Source organism: Conger conger, chromosome 2 (assembly GCF_963514075.1).
Source record: "Conger conger chromosome 2, fConCon1.1, whole genome shotgun sequence".
In the NCBI taxonomy this organism is placed as follows: domain Eukaryota; kingdom Metazoa; phylum Chordata; class Actinopteri; order Anguilliformes; family Congridae; genus Conger; species Conger conger.
The window spans coordinates 27,823,919-27,837,726 of record NC_083761.1 but is presented as its reverse complement, the minus strand read 5'-3'; the positions used below and the strand labels follow the sequence as shown (position 1 = coordinate 27,837,726).

General features: G+C 38.4%; 1 protein-coding gene across 2 annotated transcripts; it reads left to right on the top strand.

Annotated features, from left to right (window-relative positions):
• The first annotated feature begins 560 nt into the window (after nucleotides 1-560).
• copz2 (COPI coat complex subunit zeta 2) lies at nucleotides 561-12,661 on the top strand. 2 transcript variants are annotated; one of them, XM_061230914.1, is made up of 10 exons: nucleotides 561-616; nucleotides 2,044-2,112; nucleotides 2,732-2,816; nucleotides 3,397-3,488; nucleotides 3,638-3,693; nucleotides 5,322-5,399; nucleotides 5,582-5,633; nucleotides 7,272-7,310; nucleotides 8,807-8,839; nucleotides 10,961-12,661. In XM_061230914.1, the coding sequence occupies exons 1-10, from the start codon at nucleotides 599-601 to the stop codon at nucleotides 11,006-11,008; spliced, it is 570 nt and encodes a 189-aa protein (XP_061086898.1). In that variant the 5' UTR covers nucleotides 561-598; the 3' UTR covers nucleotides 11,009-12,661. The 2 variants fall into 2 exon arrangements, with proteins under 2 accessions (XP_061086898.1, XP_061086899.1); XM_061230915.1 differs by lacking the exon at nucleotides 8,807-8,839.
• The last annotated feature ends 1,147 nt before the right edge of the window (nucleotides 12,662-13,808 follow it).

The window sequence follows — 13,808 nt, the reverse complement described above, 5'->3', positions numbered from 1 at the left end:
AACATAACATAAATCACATAAATGACAGTCTTTACAATTTACCCATATATTCACAACTTCAATAAGCAAAGTATCAATGTGGAAAACCTCATTCTTATTCTACAGTTTTGGATAGCTGTTTATGTTGTAACGCAATTCTAAACCTTTTAAACTCCAGCTAAACGCACAGCGATTCACCCATCAACTATAATTCGTTCATCATGCGCTGCTCTTTACATGTGAGAAATGACACAAATTGCTTGAAAGTCTCAATTTCATTTTATCGAAAATATCAGATGGAGTGAAAGATAGTCTGCAACAGACACGAGTCTTTTTTGTACGCACCTCCACGGTGCCACGCAGGCCGCTACAGGAAGATAATGGGACACTGTACATTGTAAACGCCTAGCTAGATACTGATACCATTGTGGCTCTACCTTGTAGTGGCACTGCGCATTACAAAATACTATACACGTAGAAACAAAATGGCCGTTATAGCAACACAGTTTCAAAACAGCCTGAAAGCCGAAGACCCGCCCACGTATGAGTCAGAAGGATCCGTGAGGTCTATTAAAATGACAGCTCAACCCTGTCCACGTCAACATAGAAATACACCACCATGGACTTCATGGCTCTGGTAGGAAGTCCTTGCTGTTATCTATATTGTATTTTCATCTTCTCGTTTTGTGGCGGATTTAACAGCCGGTCTGGGATGCGCTGGAAATGAATCTTTTTAGGTTCGCATGTCAGTTTTCTGGGTTGACAGTTTTTAGAGATGCAGTAGCTACATGTTTTATACTATTAACTACTTCAGTTGCATGCACTTTACGCACGAGCGGCGTTTTCAAAATTCCATTTCGTTTGTATGGATTTAGCTACATAAACCCGAAAAACAGCAAGGTTTAGCTTTTGAAATGTGTAGCAACAGTTACCATTATCATTGGAACTTTTATTTTCTCGAAGATAATGAAAGGAGATCCAAGGAAGTAAAAAAGCGAATATACTGTGTTGTTAAATGGTTAAAAATAATATATTGTGGAAAATCTTAAACTATGACGTTCCCTGCTCCGAAAGTGACTTTGGTTCAGTCTGTGTTCGCTGAATTTAAAGATATTTTGTCATTTTTAAGAATTATTTATTTAGTTAAAGAAAACTTTTGTCAACTTTAGCGCAATAGCGTATGGCACTGAGGCTGGTGACTGTTTCCAATCGTATGCAAGCCTACTGCTGAGAATTGTGGGTGCCACGTCTTGTTTGACGATGTCGCAGGCACACATTTTGTTGCCTTATCCTACAGCTGTCGTGGATTTAACATTCCACAGGTTGCCTTGGCATGGATCACATAACCAAATTTTTATTTCCATTCACGTTATAGTGATTGATATACAACACGTTATAGCGGAAAATTTAAATATATACTTTTAACATACGTGCATGCTTTTCACTAACGAGGCCATATGTTTTGCGTTATTATCGATGGGCTCCGCTCAATTGGAACGTTTTAGATGCTTCTTAACAGCTTTTTAGTAAAATGTCCTTGATTTAACAAATTGCTATAACAACATATGCTTGTTTCGCATAACTCAACAACTTTCAGCAGTGTTCCGTACATCAAAACGATTTATGATGATAGCCTACATAAAAAAATAACCAGTTATTGTATCAAATGAGAAAGAAGAGATTAATGTTTCTTGAATCAAGCTATAGAATGTGTGTAGAAGCAGCAAACATACAGATGGAAAAGTGCCCACCTGTCCTCCACAAAAGTTTCCCCAGGCCCAAGTTCTGTAATACACTTTGGCTGTGCATTTGAGGCGGTCAGTGCATAACAGAACTTTGGCTCAGGATGGCCCAGCTTCTGGAGAGAAGTCAAGCTCATGAAAGTGTGACCCGATTGTGACAGTCATCGTAGTATCATCAACTTTATCATCATAATGATTTATCCATTATTTGCCATTTTGTTTCATGACATAAGTTGTACATTGTTAAAAGATGTCAATTAAACATCTGTAACAAATATTTATATACCAATTATAATCACAGTTATCGTTATCTGTTTTTCAGGAACCTTCTCTCTATACAGTAAAATCAGTCTTCATTCTTGACAATGATGGAAACCGACTCTTTTCAAAGGTAGCGAACACAGTTAGAAACTAAATGAAAACATTGTATTGTGATCACACTTTACCTTTACACTCAGTGATCACTTTATTAGGTAGACCTGGGCACAAGCTTATTAATACAATGATCTATTCAGCCATTCATGTGGCTACAACTCAATGCATAAAAGCATGCAGACATTGTCAAGAGGTTCAGTTGTTGTTCTGACCAAACAACAGAATGGGGAAGAAATTGGTCCTGGGAAAACGCCTTGTTAATGAGAAAGGTCAGATGAGAATGGACAGACTGGTTGTGACTGGTTCTAAAGCTGGCAGGAAGGCAACACTTCCTCAAATAAGCATGCCTTACAACAGTGGCAGAAGACCATCTCTGAACATACAACATGTCAAACCTTGAAGTGGATGGGCTACAGCAGCAGATGACCAAGTCTAAAAATGTGTCTAATAAATACCTAATAAAGTGGTCGATGAGTGTATATCTTATTTGTTTTGTGCGTTGAGTTTCACTTGGCTCTAAAACAACCTACGAACATTGTGTTTTGGTTTTAAAGCCATCATCATCACTTTCCTCATGTTACAAGCAGACAATGCTTCTGCAGGTTGCATTTCCAATACTTTTTTTATGTTTGCAGTATTATGACACTGAGCTCTACCCCTCCATGAAAGAACAGAAGAACTTTGAGAGGAATGTCTTCAACAAAACACACAAAGCTGACAGTATGTATCCATCTCTCCTTTTGCGTTCTTCTTATAAACCACTGTTAGGCTCTCATGTAGATTCACAAAGATGATCAAAATACTCAAAAACAAGACTCATGTGAGAACAAAAATCAAATAAAACTTCTGACAATGGGCATATTAAATTGCACTACACACGTTTTTTTTTTAGAACAAAAGCGCCAGCTATTATTACTCTTTGAGTTTGACGTTCAGGGCCCTGTATCAATAAGCAGGATTGCTGAGTTAGCTGAGTAAATGTAAAACCCAGAACCCTCCCAAACCTAAAACATGTTCTGTTCCGGGTTTTAATCAGCACTGTTATCCAGCTAACTCAATAATCCTACATTGTCAAATACCCCCCAGTTGTCTGTTAAAATTCTGTCTTTTACTCTATTAGGAAAAATTTGACAGGAAAAAATCACCAAAAAATGTCATACCTGTATTTTCAGGGTCTCTAACTCATCTGCTTCCAGTTGCATGCTTACAAATGTAGTGGTATCTCAATGCAACACATGGATAAACAAATGGTTTGCTCTTTTTCCTCTCTCCCTTTATTACTGTTTCTTCCATTGGACAGATGAAATAGCGTTCGTAGAGGGGATGACCATTGTTTACAAAAGCAGCATTGACCTCGTTTTCTATGTGGTGGGCAGCGCTCAGGAAAATGAGGTAAAATTTAAATGATGATAGCAAATGTGCGGATGATGGCCCCTAGGTAATAATATACATGTAGGTGGCTGGAAAGCTACAGTTTTTAGAGGAGCCCTAATTTTGTGCTTTGCGTTTCAATAAACGGGCACTTTTTTCTGGCCTTTTAGCTTATGCTGATGGTGGTTTTAAACTGCCTGTTTGACTCGCTCAGCCAGATTCTGAGGTAAGTGTTGTATTTTCCCAGGTTTTGCTTGTATCCTATACTTGCTGTTCATAAATACAGTGAACTGATACTACTCAGTGGTTGTGACTACTTTATTAGCATCCTAGCTACCTAATTGTGCAACTGTACATGAAGGGAAATGCTCACTCACTTTGTGCTCAAGTCATAGGAGTTCTACTAGCTCTAGGTCTACGCAAATAATGCAAAGTATAACATGAATACACCCAATTTGAAAGTCATGTATCACTGTAGTGAAATAACAGGTATTAATGCTAGTGGATTTTGATTTAAAATCAACTTCCTCCAGGATGAAGGAAGTGTTGTACAGTTGTGACATGTACATGTTTCATAGCTATAACTACAATCAATTAGCAAACACGAGGGGTATCTACTGTGTTTGCAGTAGTAGTGTGGTGTGTCACAGGCTTGTCATGTGATGTTTTTTCCCAAGCCTACATCATAGTTTGCGCACATATGGGTTTATGATCTTGATAGAGTTCTTCGGAAAATCCAGAGAGCTGAAAAAACCTCTTGTGCTTTGCTGTACAGCAAACAGCCAGTTTATTTCTCTGCTTACTAGTGTATTCTTGGAATCTCAGAGCTACTCAGAGGAGCTTTTGGTGCTGATATTGTTTCCATAGTAACCAGCGCATGGCACAAATAGTCCCTCTTTACTTCTCAATCACTCTCTTTACTTCTCAGTACTGTTATAACACCAGTACTGGTAGTGTGTGCATGTGCATGCATGTGAGGATGATTGTATTACTATTTTCCATGGTAATGTATTACATAGGAACTAGGGCTGTGCTCAAAATATCAATACAACAATATATCAGAATGAACTTCTCAACGATCCATGTATTGATACAGTGATGGCCGTATATAGGCATATTTCATTTTTTAAAATGTAAAATGCCAGCATTTGTGTTTTGTCTGAGCCTGTTCATAGCTTTGCTGTTAAAATGATATTTTAGAAAGTCAGAATAGCCTAACAGATTTTATGTTAAAATTATATTTTATGTTAAAAGGTCAAAGAGCTATGTCATTATTTTCTATTTTATTCATTTTGTAAATAGCTCTATATAGTATATTCTAGAATAAACTACTGAGCTTGTTTACTACTCAAACAGCTTGTATGAGATTTGTTTTTTTAGAAACAACTAGAATAGAACAACTCACTTTCCTCTGTGCATTGCATCATATCGGGATATGTATTGTATCCTGAAGTACCTGCCAATACCCAGCCCTAATATAAACTGATATACATATGATGATGAATGACATTGTTATGCACTGCAATAATCAACTTTAATCATTGTAATCATTAAAGATAAATTCCACACAGATAAAAGGAAGTATTTTTTCACTCAGAGAATGGTCACTATGTGGAATAGCTTGCCAGGACATGTACTGGAAGATGAAACACTGGGGGGTTTCAAGACCAGGCTTGATAAGGTGCTAGATACTATTTAACTTTTAGGCAAAGAAAGCAGTAGGTAAACTTTAGTTGTAGGAAAAGGTGAGCATTGCTGGGCTGAAAGGCCTGTTCTCCTTGTTATGTTGTATTATGCTATGTCAGTCATGTTGATTTCTGGTCCCACTGCATCATATACTGTACCTGTCTACAGGAAGAATGTGGAGAAGAGATGTTTGCTGGAAAACCTAGATGGAGTCTTTCTGGTAGTGGACGAAATCATAGACGGAGGGTGAGTACTTGAGAGAGATTGTGTGTTTAGGAGGGTATAGAAAAGACTAAGGGTGTATGATAGAGAAAGTATTGGAGAGAATGTGTGAGAGAATGCAATTTTAGTAAAATACTGCATAATTCATGATAGCTGTTTTTCCAGATTCTTTTGTCTTACTGATGACACCATTTCTTTGTTGTTAGGGTGATTTTGGAGAGTGACCCCCAGCAAGTCATTCAGAAAGTCAACTACAAGGTAAGGGAGCTTGACCAGAAATGGAAGGTTCTTACAGACATATTCACAATGATGTTTGTTTATACAGGATTTGTGATATCAATCCTGTTTAAATCATTTGTCTCTGTGAAAATTTTTTGAAATGTTTGTGTCTGTTCCTTAAATACTGCCTTCATTTCAGGGCCCAGTTGTTTAAAATTCTGAAACCCCTTCATTTCAGGGCCCAGTTGTTTAAAATTCTGAAACCCATCAAAGTGATCCAGACATAGCATTGATAGGCCTAGAGAGAGTGACAATGTTGACAGATCACAAATCTGTGTGGTATCTTTCTGAATAATAAAAATGTGATTGATTGTATTAGTCAGCTATGTATTATTGTGTAGTATTCACCTTGTACTTCCTATGTCATAAACTTTCTTGAGCTTGGGAGAGAAGGAGCCCATATATTGGAACATAGCAGTCAGCAAGAGCACTTATTAACCCCATATGGGCGGATGCAACCTGCACTTTACACCTCCCTTTACAGATGGATGCGACTCCAGCGTTGTGTTTGATCGTTGATGACCGTTTTTCAAGACACATGACTGTTGAAATGCACTGTTATTCCTAGCCCTTTCTATGGGTTTTCTATAGGGCACCTTAGTCTATAATGGGTTAACACAGACAGCCAGGATGAAGGGAGCTGGCTCTTTGAAATGCTTCATGACACAAATCCTCCCTCTATGTGTGACCATATATTTGTTTGGCTGTATTTGTGCATTTTATATATAAAAAATATATTTTGGCAAGACAATGATCCTCAAAACGTGCCTCAAAATAAATCATAAACTACTTCAAAAAACAGACTAGAAAAGTTTGGCAATGGCCTTCCCAGTCTCCAGATGTGAATATTATTGTAAATCAGTGGGGGACACTTGAAAGATGCAGTGTGTCCAAGAAGACCTAAGAATTATTACTGAACCATGATGGGATCTGCAACACAGAGTGGTCCATTACTTAATATGTTGCTTTATTTAACAAAATACAATACATTCTCTATAACGTTTAATTATTTGGAAAATGAATGTTTGAAAATCTCATATTTGCGTTTTTTGACTGGCACTCAAATGCAGACAGCAAATAAAAATAATAAACATAATAATAATAATCATAATAATAATGTATTATTTGGCTCATGCTTTTATCCAAAGTGATATCCAAGGCTACAGGCCCCTAAGCCATCAAAGACTAAAATCTAGGGTGCCCAAGACTTTTGCACAGTATATGTAGTGCAAAAGTCTGTGTATCATGTCCTGTGGTGGCTGCCAGTGGGTCAGTGAGCTACTCAGTTAAGATAACGGTTGCCTTTGCTCCCTCTGGCTGTAGAACAGAATGCCTGAAGTTGGACTGGTCCATTTTCTGTTGGATTTCCCTGCATTAAGTCCCATCCACACCGAGAACTATAACTATAACAATAACGATGTGCGCGTCCACATTGATGAACGATAACGTTCTGTAAATAGCCTCTCGTCTATGTCAGCTGCCATTTTGAATGGGACGCCCTGTAAATTCGGATGGATTTTGAATGGCTGTCAGTTTTATTGTTCATGCAAGTATAGTCGTGTTGTGGACTTCTTGGTATGGATAAGCCTTTAGTGTCCTTTATCTCTTGTCTCTCAGGCGGATGATAACCCCCTGTCTGAACAGAGTGTGGCTCAGGTAAGACCCTCCTATGCCTGTGGCCCCTGCCGTCTCGCATGACACACACATGCATACACACGCACTTAATTAATGTCCTTGCTATTAATTCTTGCCTGCGCCTGGACTGGGAATGCTTTCAGTAATTATTTTTATTATTTAGTAAATATATACATATATTTTTAAGATTGTATATATTTTTCTGTATGTTTATATACAGACTAATAAGAAGAAATAGTTGTATGTGCCATATCGGAAGGTTAGTTATGCATCTGGATTTGGTGAAACGCATGTGCAACAATTAGAGAGAAATAAGGCCTCCTGCAAATTTCATATTCATACAAAGAATATTCATAGGGCCGCGGTGACACATGGCTAAAGTAACGGACCTTGATGCAGGCATTTCAGTCTGCAACTGAGTTGTGCAAGCTGAGTTTGGCCGGCTCACATGGAGCGGCATAATTGGGTCGCTGCTCCGAGGGTGGGACTCAGCAGGGACCAGTAGGATCGCCGCGTACAACAGCACCCCGGTTGCATCGGCTGTGAGACGAGACAGCTTGAAGAAGGCGTGTTCTTCTCAGGATCGCTAGATCCATCTGGGCCGGCGAGGGACAGGGTTGTAAGCCCCAGCTAACACTAATTGGATTAGGTACAATTGGCTACCAAAAGGGGAAAAAATTGGAAAATAAAATTTAAAAAAATAATTCAAGTTACATCATAGGCTCCCTGTACATCCAACCCTCCAATTTTGTTTATTTACATATATTGAGTATGCATATGAATATGATCATTGGAAAAGTTTGATCCCATTTATTTTGAGCTTCCACTGCTTCTGTAGTTAATAATTGCAAGATTCAGAAGTAGAGATAGAGTCATAGAGGCAGCCTGTAGCCTAATGGAAGGTTGGTGGTTCAAGCACCGGTGTAGATAAGATTAAGCCACGATAAGATATGTAGGGCCCTGGAGCACAGCCTTTAACCCTGCATTGCTCCAGGATGAATTGTCTCTAATAATTGTAAATGGTTGGAATTTATATAGCACCTTTATCCAAAGTGCTGTACAATTGATGCTTCTCATTCACCCATTCATACACACACACACGGCGATTGGCTGCAAGGCACCATCCAGCTTGTCAGAAGCATTTGGGGGCTAGGTTCTTGCTCAGGGACACTTCGACACACCCATTACATTACATTACATTACATTACATTACGTGGCATTACGTCCCAGGTCGGGATCAAACGGGCAACCCTCCGACTGCCAGACGACTGCTCTCACTGCCTGAGCCAATGTCGGCCCAATTGTCTGGCAAATAACTAATGTAATGAGTCACTTCAGCACAGTTGCTGGACAGTGCTCATGTTGGTAGTATACCTTTTTGAGGTATGTGTGCCAGTTCCTGTCCTGGTATACACCTGGAATACACCTGATGTCTGGCTTTCAAGTCTAACCCTAACCCTCCCTAAAACAGCATGCAAGCCTTCTGCTACTAACCCTGTGCTCTAACTCCCACACAGCACATCTCACAGAAACTGGCCAAGACCTCAACAGTAAGTCTTCCTTTACAGTATATACGTGCCACAGGACGCTCCAGACACATCAGTATATCAGAGCATACAGCGTTATGTCTTTTTTTTTTACATTACATTACATTACGTGGCATTTAGCAGACGCTCTTATCCAGAGCGATGTACAACAAAGTGCAAATCAATCACAAGAACAAGTGCAAAAGTAGACATGAGAGGACAGTACAGTTCCGAGTCCTAGTGTAAACATACAGAAATTCAGAACCCTTGAAGAGTACAATCAGCTTTCAAACTAGCGTACCACTGTTGGCAGCTAGAATACAACAACAGCCAATAAAAACAACAATACCTATACAAGTAACGATATCTATACATAAGTGCCATTACGGTTTAAGGCTAATCACAGTGATTGTGAGTTGGGGAGGGAAAGGTGTAGCCTGAAGAGATGGGTCCTCAGTCTGCGCTTGAAGGAGGTCAGAGACTCTGCTGTTCTGACATTCACCGGGAGGTCATTCCACCACCGTGGGACCAGGACAGACAGCAGTCGTGAGCGTGAGGTGCAGGTGTGGCGAGGGGGAGGCGCCAGACGGCACGAAGTGGCAGAACGGAGGGGTCTTGTTGGTGTATAGGTCTTGATAAGGGATTGAATATACACGGGGGCTGATCCTTTAACTGCCTGGTATGCGAGCACCTAAGTTTTAAATTTGATGCGAGCCATAACAGGCAGCCAGTGGAGGTTGGTGAGCAGGGGGGTGACATGTGAATGTCTGGGAACATTGAATACCAGACGGGCTGCAGCATTCTGGATGAGTTGTAGGGGTCTGATGGCAGATGCTGGAAGGCCAGCCAGCAGAGAATTGCAATAGTCCAGGCGGGACAGGACCATTGCTTGAACAAGGAGCTGAGTGGAGTAGGTGGTAAGAAAGGGTCGGATTCTCCGGATGTTGTACAGGAAGAACCTGCACGCCCGGGTCACCGTAGCAATGTTCTTGGAGAAGGATAGCCTGTTGTCCATCACCACTCCAAGGTTTCTTGCACTAGCACTTGCTATTAAGACATTACTCATGTAGCTAGCTAGTAGTAGTAGCTAGTAGACACTTTATTGATAAAACTTACATTTATTTTGCTTCCATTAGATGTTGCTGAAGCCCAATCACAGAAGGGATTTCACACTTGGAAATGTGATATGATACAATATTTGTCATTCAGCTAGCTCTAATGTTATTTGAAATATGGCTTCAAATGTTTTTGTCATTAAATATAATCGTGCACCTTTATGTTTCACTTTCAACTTAATGGTGAAAGATAACATTTTTTTGTATAATCCTTACCAACTAAATGTTTCTTCAACTGGTTTTCCCTGCAGCTGGGTGCTGCGATTTGTAGTTTTACTGGTTTTGAAATCCATTACTTCTTGATGATGTCTGCTTGACACAAGCCATTCACATTTAGACTGGGGTAGATACATTGTCTATTGTAATGAATAAGACCCTTTTATGTATATAACTATTTTTCAAAAGTTAAATCTAAGAGCAATATCAATGAAAATGTAACATTATTGTTGTAAATTAATTCTTTTTAAAAAAAAATTTATTACTGTAGTAGTGACAGATATGATGCCACAAGTAGACCATTTGAAGGGTGAACACGTGAAAATGTCATAGCATACCCTGCTAATAAAATGTTTGTTTGATAGCTTCATATTGCAATGCAGTGCCACATTTTGTATTTTTACCTGCCATTATGGAAAGTCTCGTTTTTCTTAAATATAATTATAGTTCTATAATGATTTTTACACCGATTAAATCTTCCCTACAGTACAATGGCTCGTTCTCTTCGAGAACCGGCAAGTTTTGGATGACTGTGTCGATTATTAGATGCACAGCGACATCTGCTGGCATGTTTATAGCCTGGCCATTTTGTTTGACGCTTGCGGGAACCACAATTACAGATGTGAATCTCCTTTAATTAGTATTTCATGGAGTCTATGGGCACTGTTGGTACACCGCTAGGATTGCATCACGTTTCATGACATTATAAGATTTCCATATTTTCCATATGGCTTTGTATTTTAAAACATTTTTTAATTGCATTTCAAAATTAAAATGTTCTCTATTGAACTTCTGTTTCTTTTGTTTCCTTCAGGTTCTTCAGTCTGCAAAGGAGCAAATCAAATGGTCAATACTAAAATAAAAAAATGGAAAAAGCTTTGGAGCAAAAGGGGAAACCTCAACGTCATCGTTCAGTTTAACATAATATACAGTATATAGCCTACATTCTTGCGTCATTGTGCCGCTGTATAGGCCTACTTCAGAGGGATTTTACACGTTTACAATAATAATAATAATAATAATAATAATAATAATAATAATAATAATAATAATGCATTATATAAGGGTGGTTTTGGAAGCTGGAAGTTACAAAGTAATGCCGTGCCGTGTTTGTTTTCTGCGACGCGTGACACATTACGGGGCGACATGGCTCAGGCAGTAGGAGCAATCGTCTGGCAGTCGGAGGGTTGCCGGTTCGATCCCCCGCCCGGGCTGTGTCGAAGTGTCCCTGAGCAAGACACCTAACCCCCAAATGCTCCTGACGAGCTGATCGGCACCTTGCATGGCAGCCAATCGCCGTCGGTGTGTGAGTGTGTGTATGTATGGGTGAATGAGAAGCATCAATTGTACAGCGCTTTGGATAAAGGCGCTATATAAATGCCAACCATTTACCATTAAATATTTTAGAGCAACATTCCAAGATATTCAGCTATTGTTGGCAGATTTAACCTTTAAATCTTTAATAATAACGGGTAGCCTCCATGTCCTCTTTATATGTACAGTTTTTCATAATGTAGGCCTATTTTTGTAATGCCAAAGATGCAACATATTTACTTCCTGTGGCAATTGACAAACAAAATAATTAGCGTTTTATTTAATATGGCTAACAGAATGATATAGGCCTAAACAAATAGCATAGTTACGAAACTATCCTGAGAAAACCGCACGTGGTATTGTTGCTAATGTCGGATACGGCATTAAAGCCTGCTTGAACACCAAATTTGTACCGTTTAATTTATTTGGTAAACAGCTTTTCATGAAAGTAAATATTGACCAGTAGATATAAGATGAAGGGAATACTTAAATAAGTAGGTTATGCATTACATTGTCTCACCAGATATCTTTACATTTATTCTCATAGTATAGGTTATTAATAGCGCCACAAAGATTGTAAGATGTTTAGACGGTCGTAACGTCGTGGTCAACTTGAAAAGAAATAGCCTACATTTTACCCCTCGTCAATTCCATGTCCATATGGAAAAGCTGTCTTGTCACTTTAGATTCAACTGCATGTGAAGATGTCAATGATTCTGACATTCTCAGCGGCCTTGTAATGCTGAATGACGCAAAGTTAAATCCAGAAGTCAGAAGGGATTTGGGTCATTTTACTTATATATTATAATTGCCAACAGGTTTTTAAACAGCTTCATTATTCGGTCTAAATTTTTGACATTGAAAGTAATGTAAGATTTCGGTCGGTTGTATTGCTCAATAACGCCTGTTGGACATTTGTAATGAAATTCGCGTCTAATCAGGGGAAATTCTGACGCCAGATGAATTTCAATAGCTATGTTTTGTCGTAAACTTGTGTTTATGTTAAACTGTTTCGTTACATTTTATTGTAAGTATGCTTAGCCTATTTCAAAGCACTGAAAATGTTTTTTTGTTTTTGTTTGTTTCGGCCTACTATGGAACAGGTAGCCTATTTTTACTCAGTAAAATAATGTAAAAGATCATTCATTGTGCATACTATAGGGTATTTTACTGTCGACGATTAAATACTGGTTGACTATGACTGTGTTTGCTCTCAATTTATAAGTTACATTCTTGTTTTACGAATATTAAATTATTCAACGAGTAGTAAGATCACATCGTGCAATTCATTCATATTTAGTTAGCTCATGTAATATTAAGTACGTTGGGGGCAAGGGAAATCGATGGTCTCTCATGATTTGCAGACAATGATATACGTCACATATGAAGGTGGAGACTTCCCGCCTACTTTGGGAAAGGCCTATGGGTTCAATTCGCTGTCCTTTGGGACCCGTCGCACATATGATCGCGATAGCTGATAGGGCACACATGATGTTGGGAGGAGTTTTGGCAATGCGACTGTACAGTCCGATATCCAATAGCCTTTTCGTTTTTTTCAGATGTCCATGACACAATGCAGTAGGGGATTTTGGAATAGTGTCAAAACTACTTTACCAATTTATGTCATTTATCTGTTTCCATTTTAGTATGCGTTACGATATGTTTGTATGGTAGACCTGAAACGTAAAACGTTGAAATTGTTGAAACATGGGTCTAGCCAAATTTCTGTCACAAGATTATAACTGCAGCGAATTTTTGTTGTTAAACCGTTTTCACAACAACTAACTTCCATTCATGGATATGCTCAGTGTAGCCTGGTAATGAAAATCGGCAATTAAAATAAACCAAATTCCAATATTTATACATTTACTATCTTATTCGTTTTGCTTTTGTGACACGTTAAAAAAAGTCATGACAGTCTAATTCACACAGTTGCTTGGCACGAATTATCCACATAAACCATTGTATGATGGACGTTATGTGGAATTACCCGCTCAAACGATAAATTACATTTTTGATAAGCAATCAAAACGTTATAATCAGATTGTATCTTATAATAAATAAATAATAATAATAATAATAATAATAATAATAATAATAATAATAATAATAATAATAAAAAATGTATATAAATAATAATAATAATAATAATAATAATAATAATAATAATAATAATAGCCGCAGTAGTAGTGGCCTAAATGTAGAGGGTTAGGCAAAGAGAGAACTTTGGCTTCTGCAAAAAAGGAATACGCTATGCCAGACTAAATATGAAACTTAAGTCTTTAGTAGTAGTTCTGCACAAATTCAGTATAGATAAAAATGACTTTTTTATTCACTATTGGATGTAT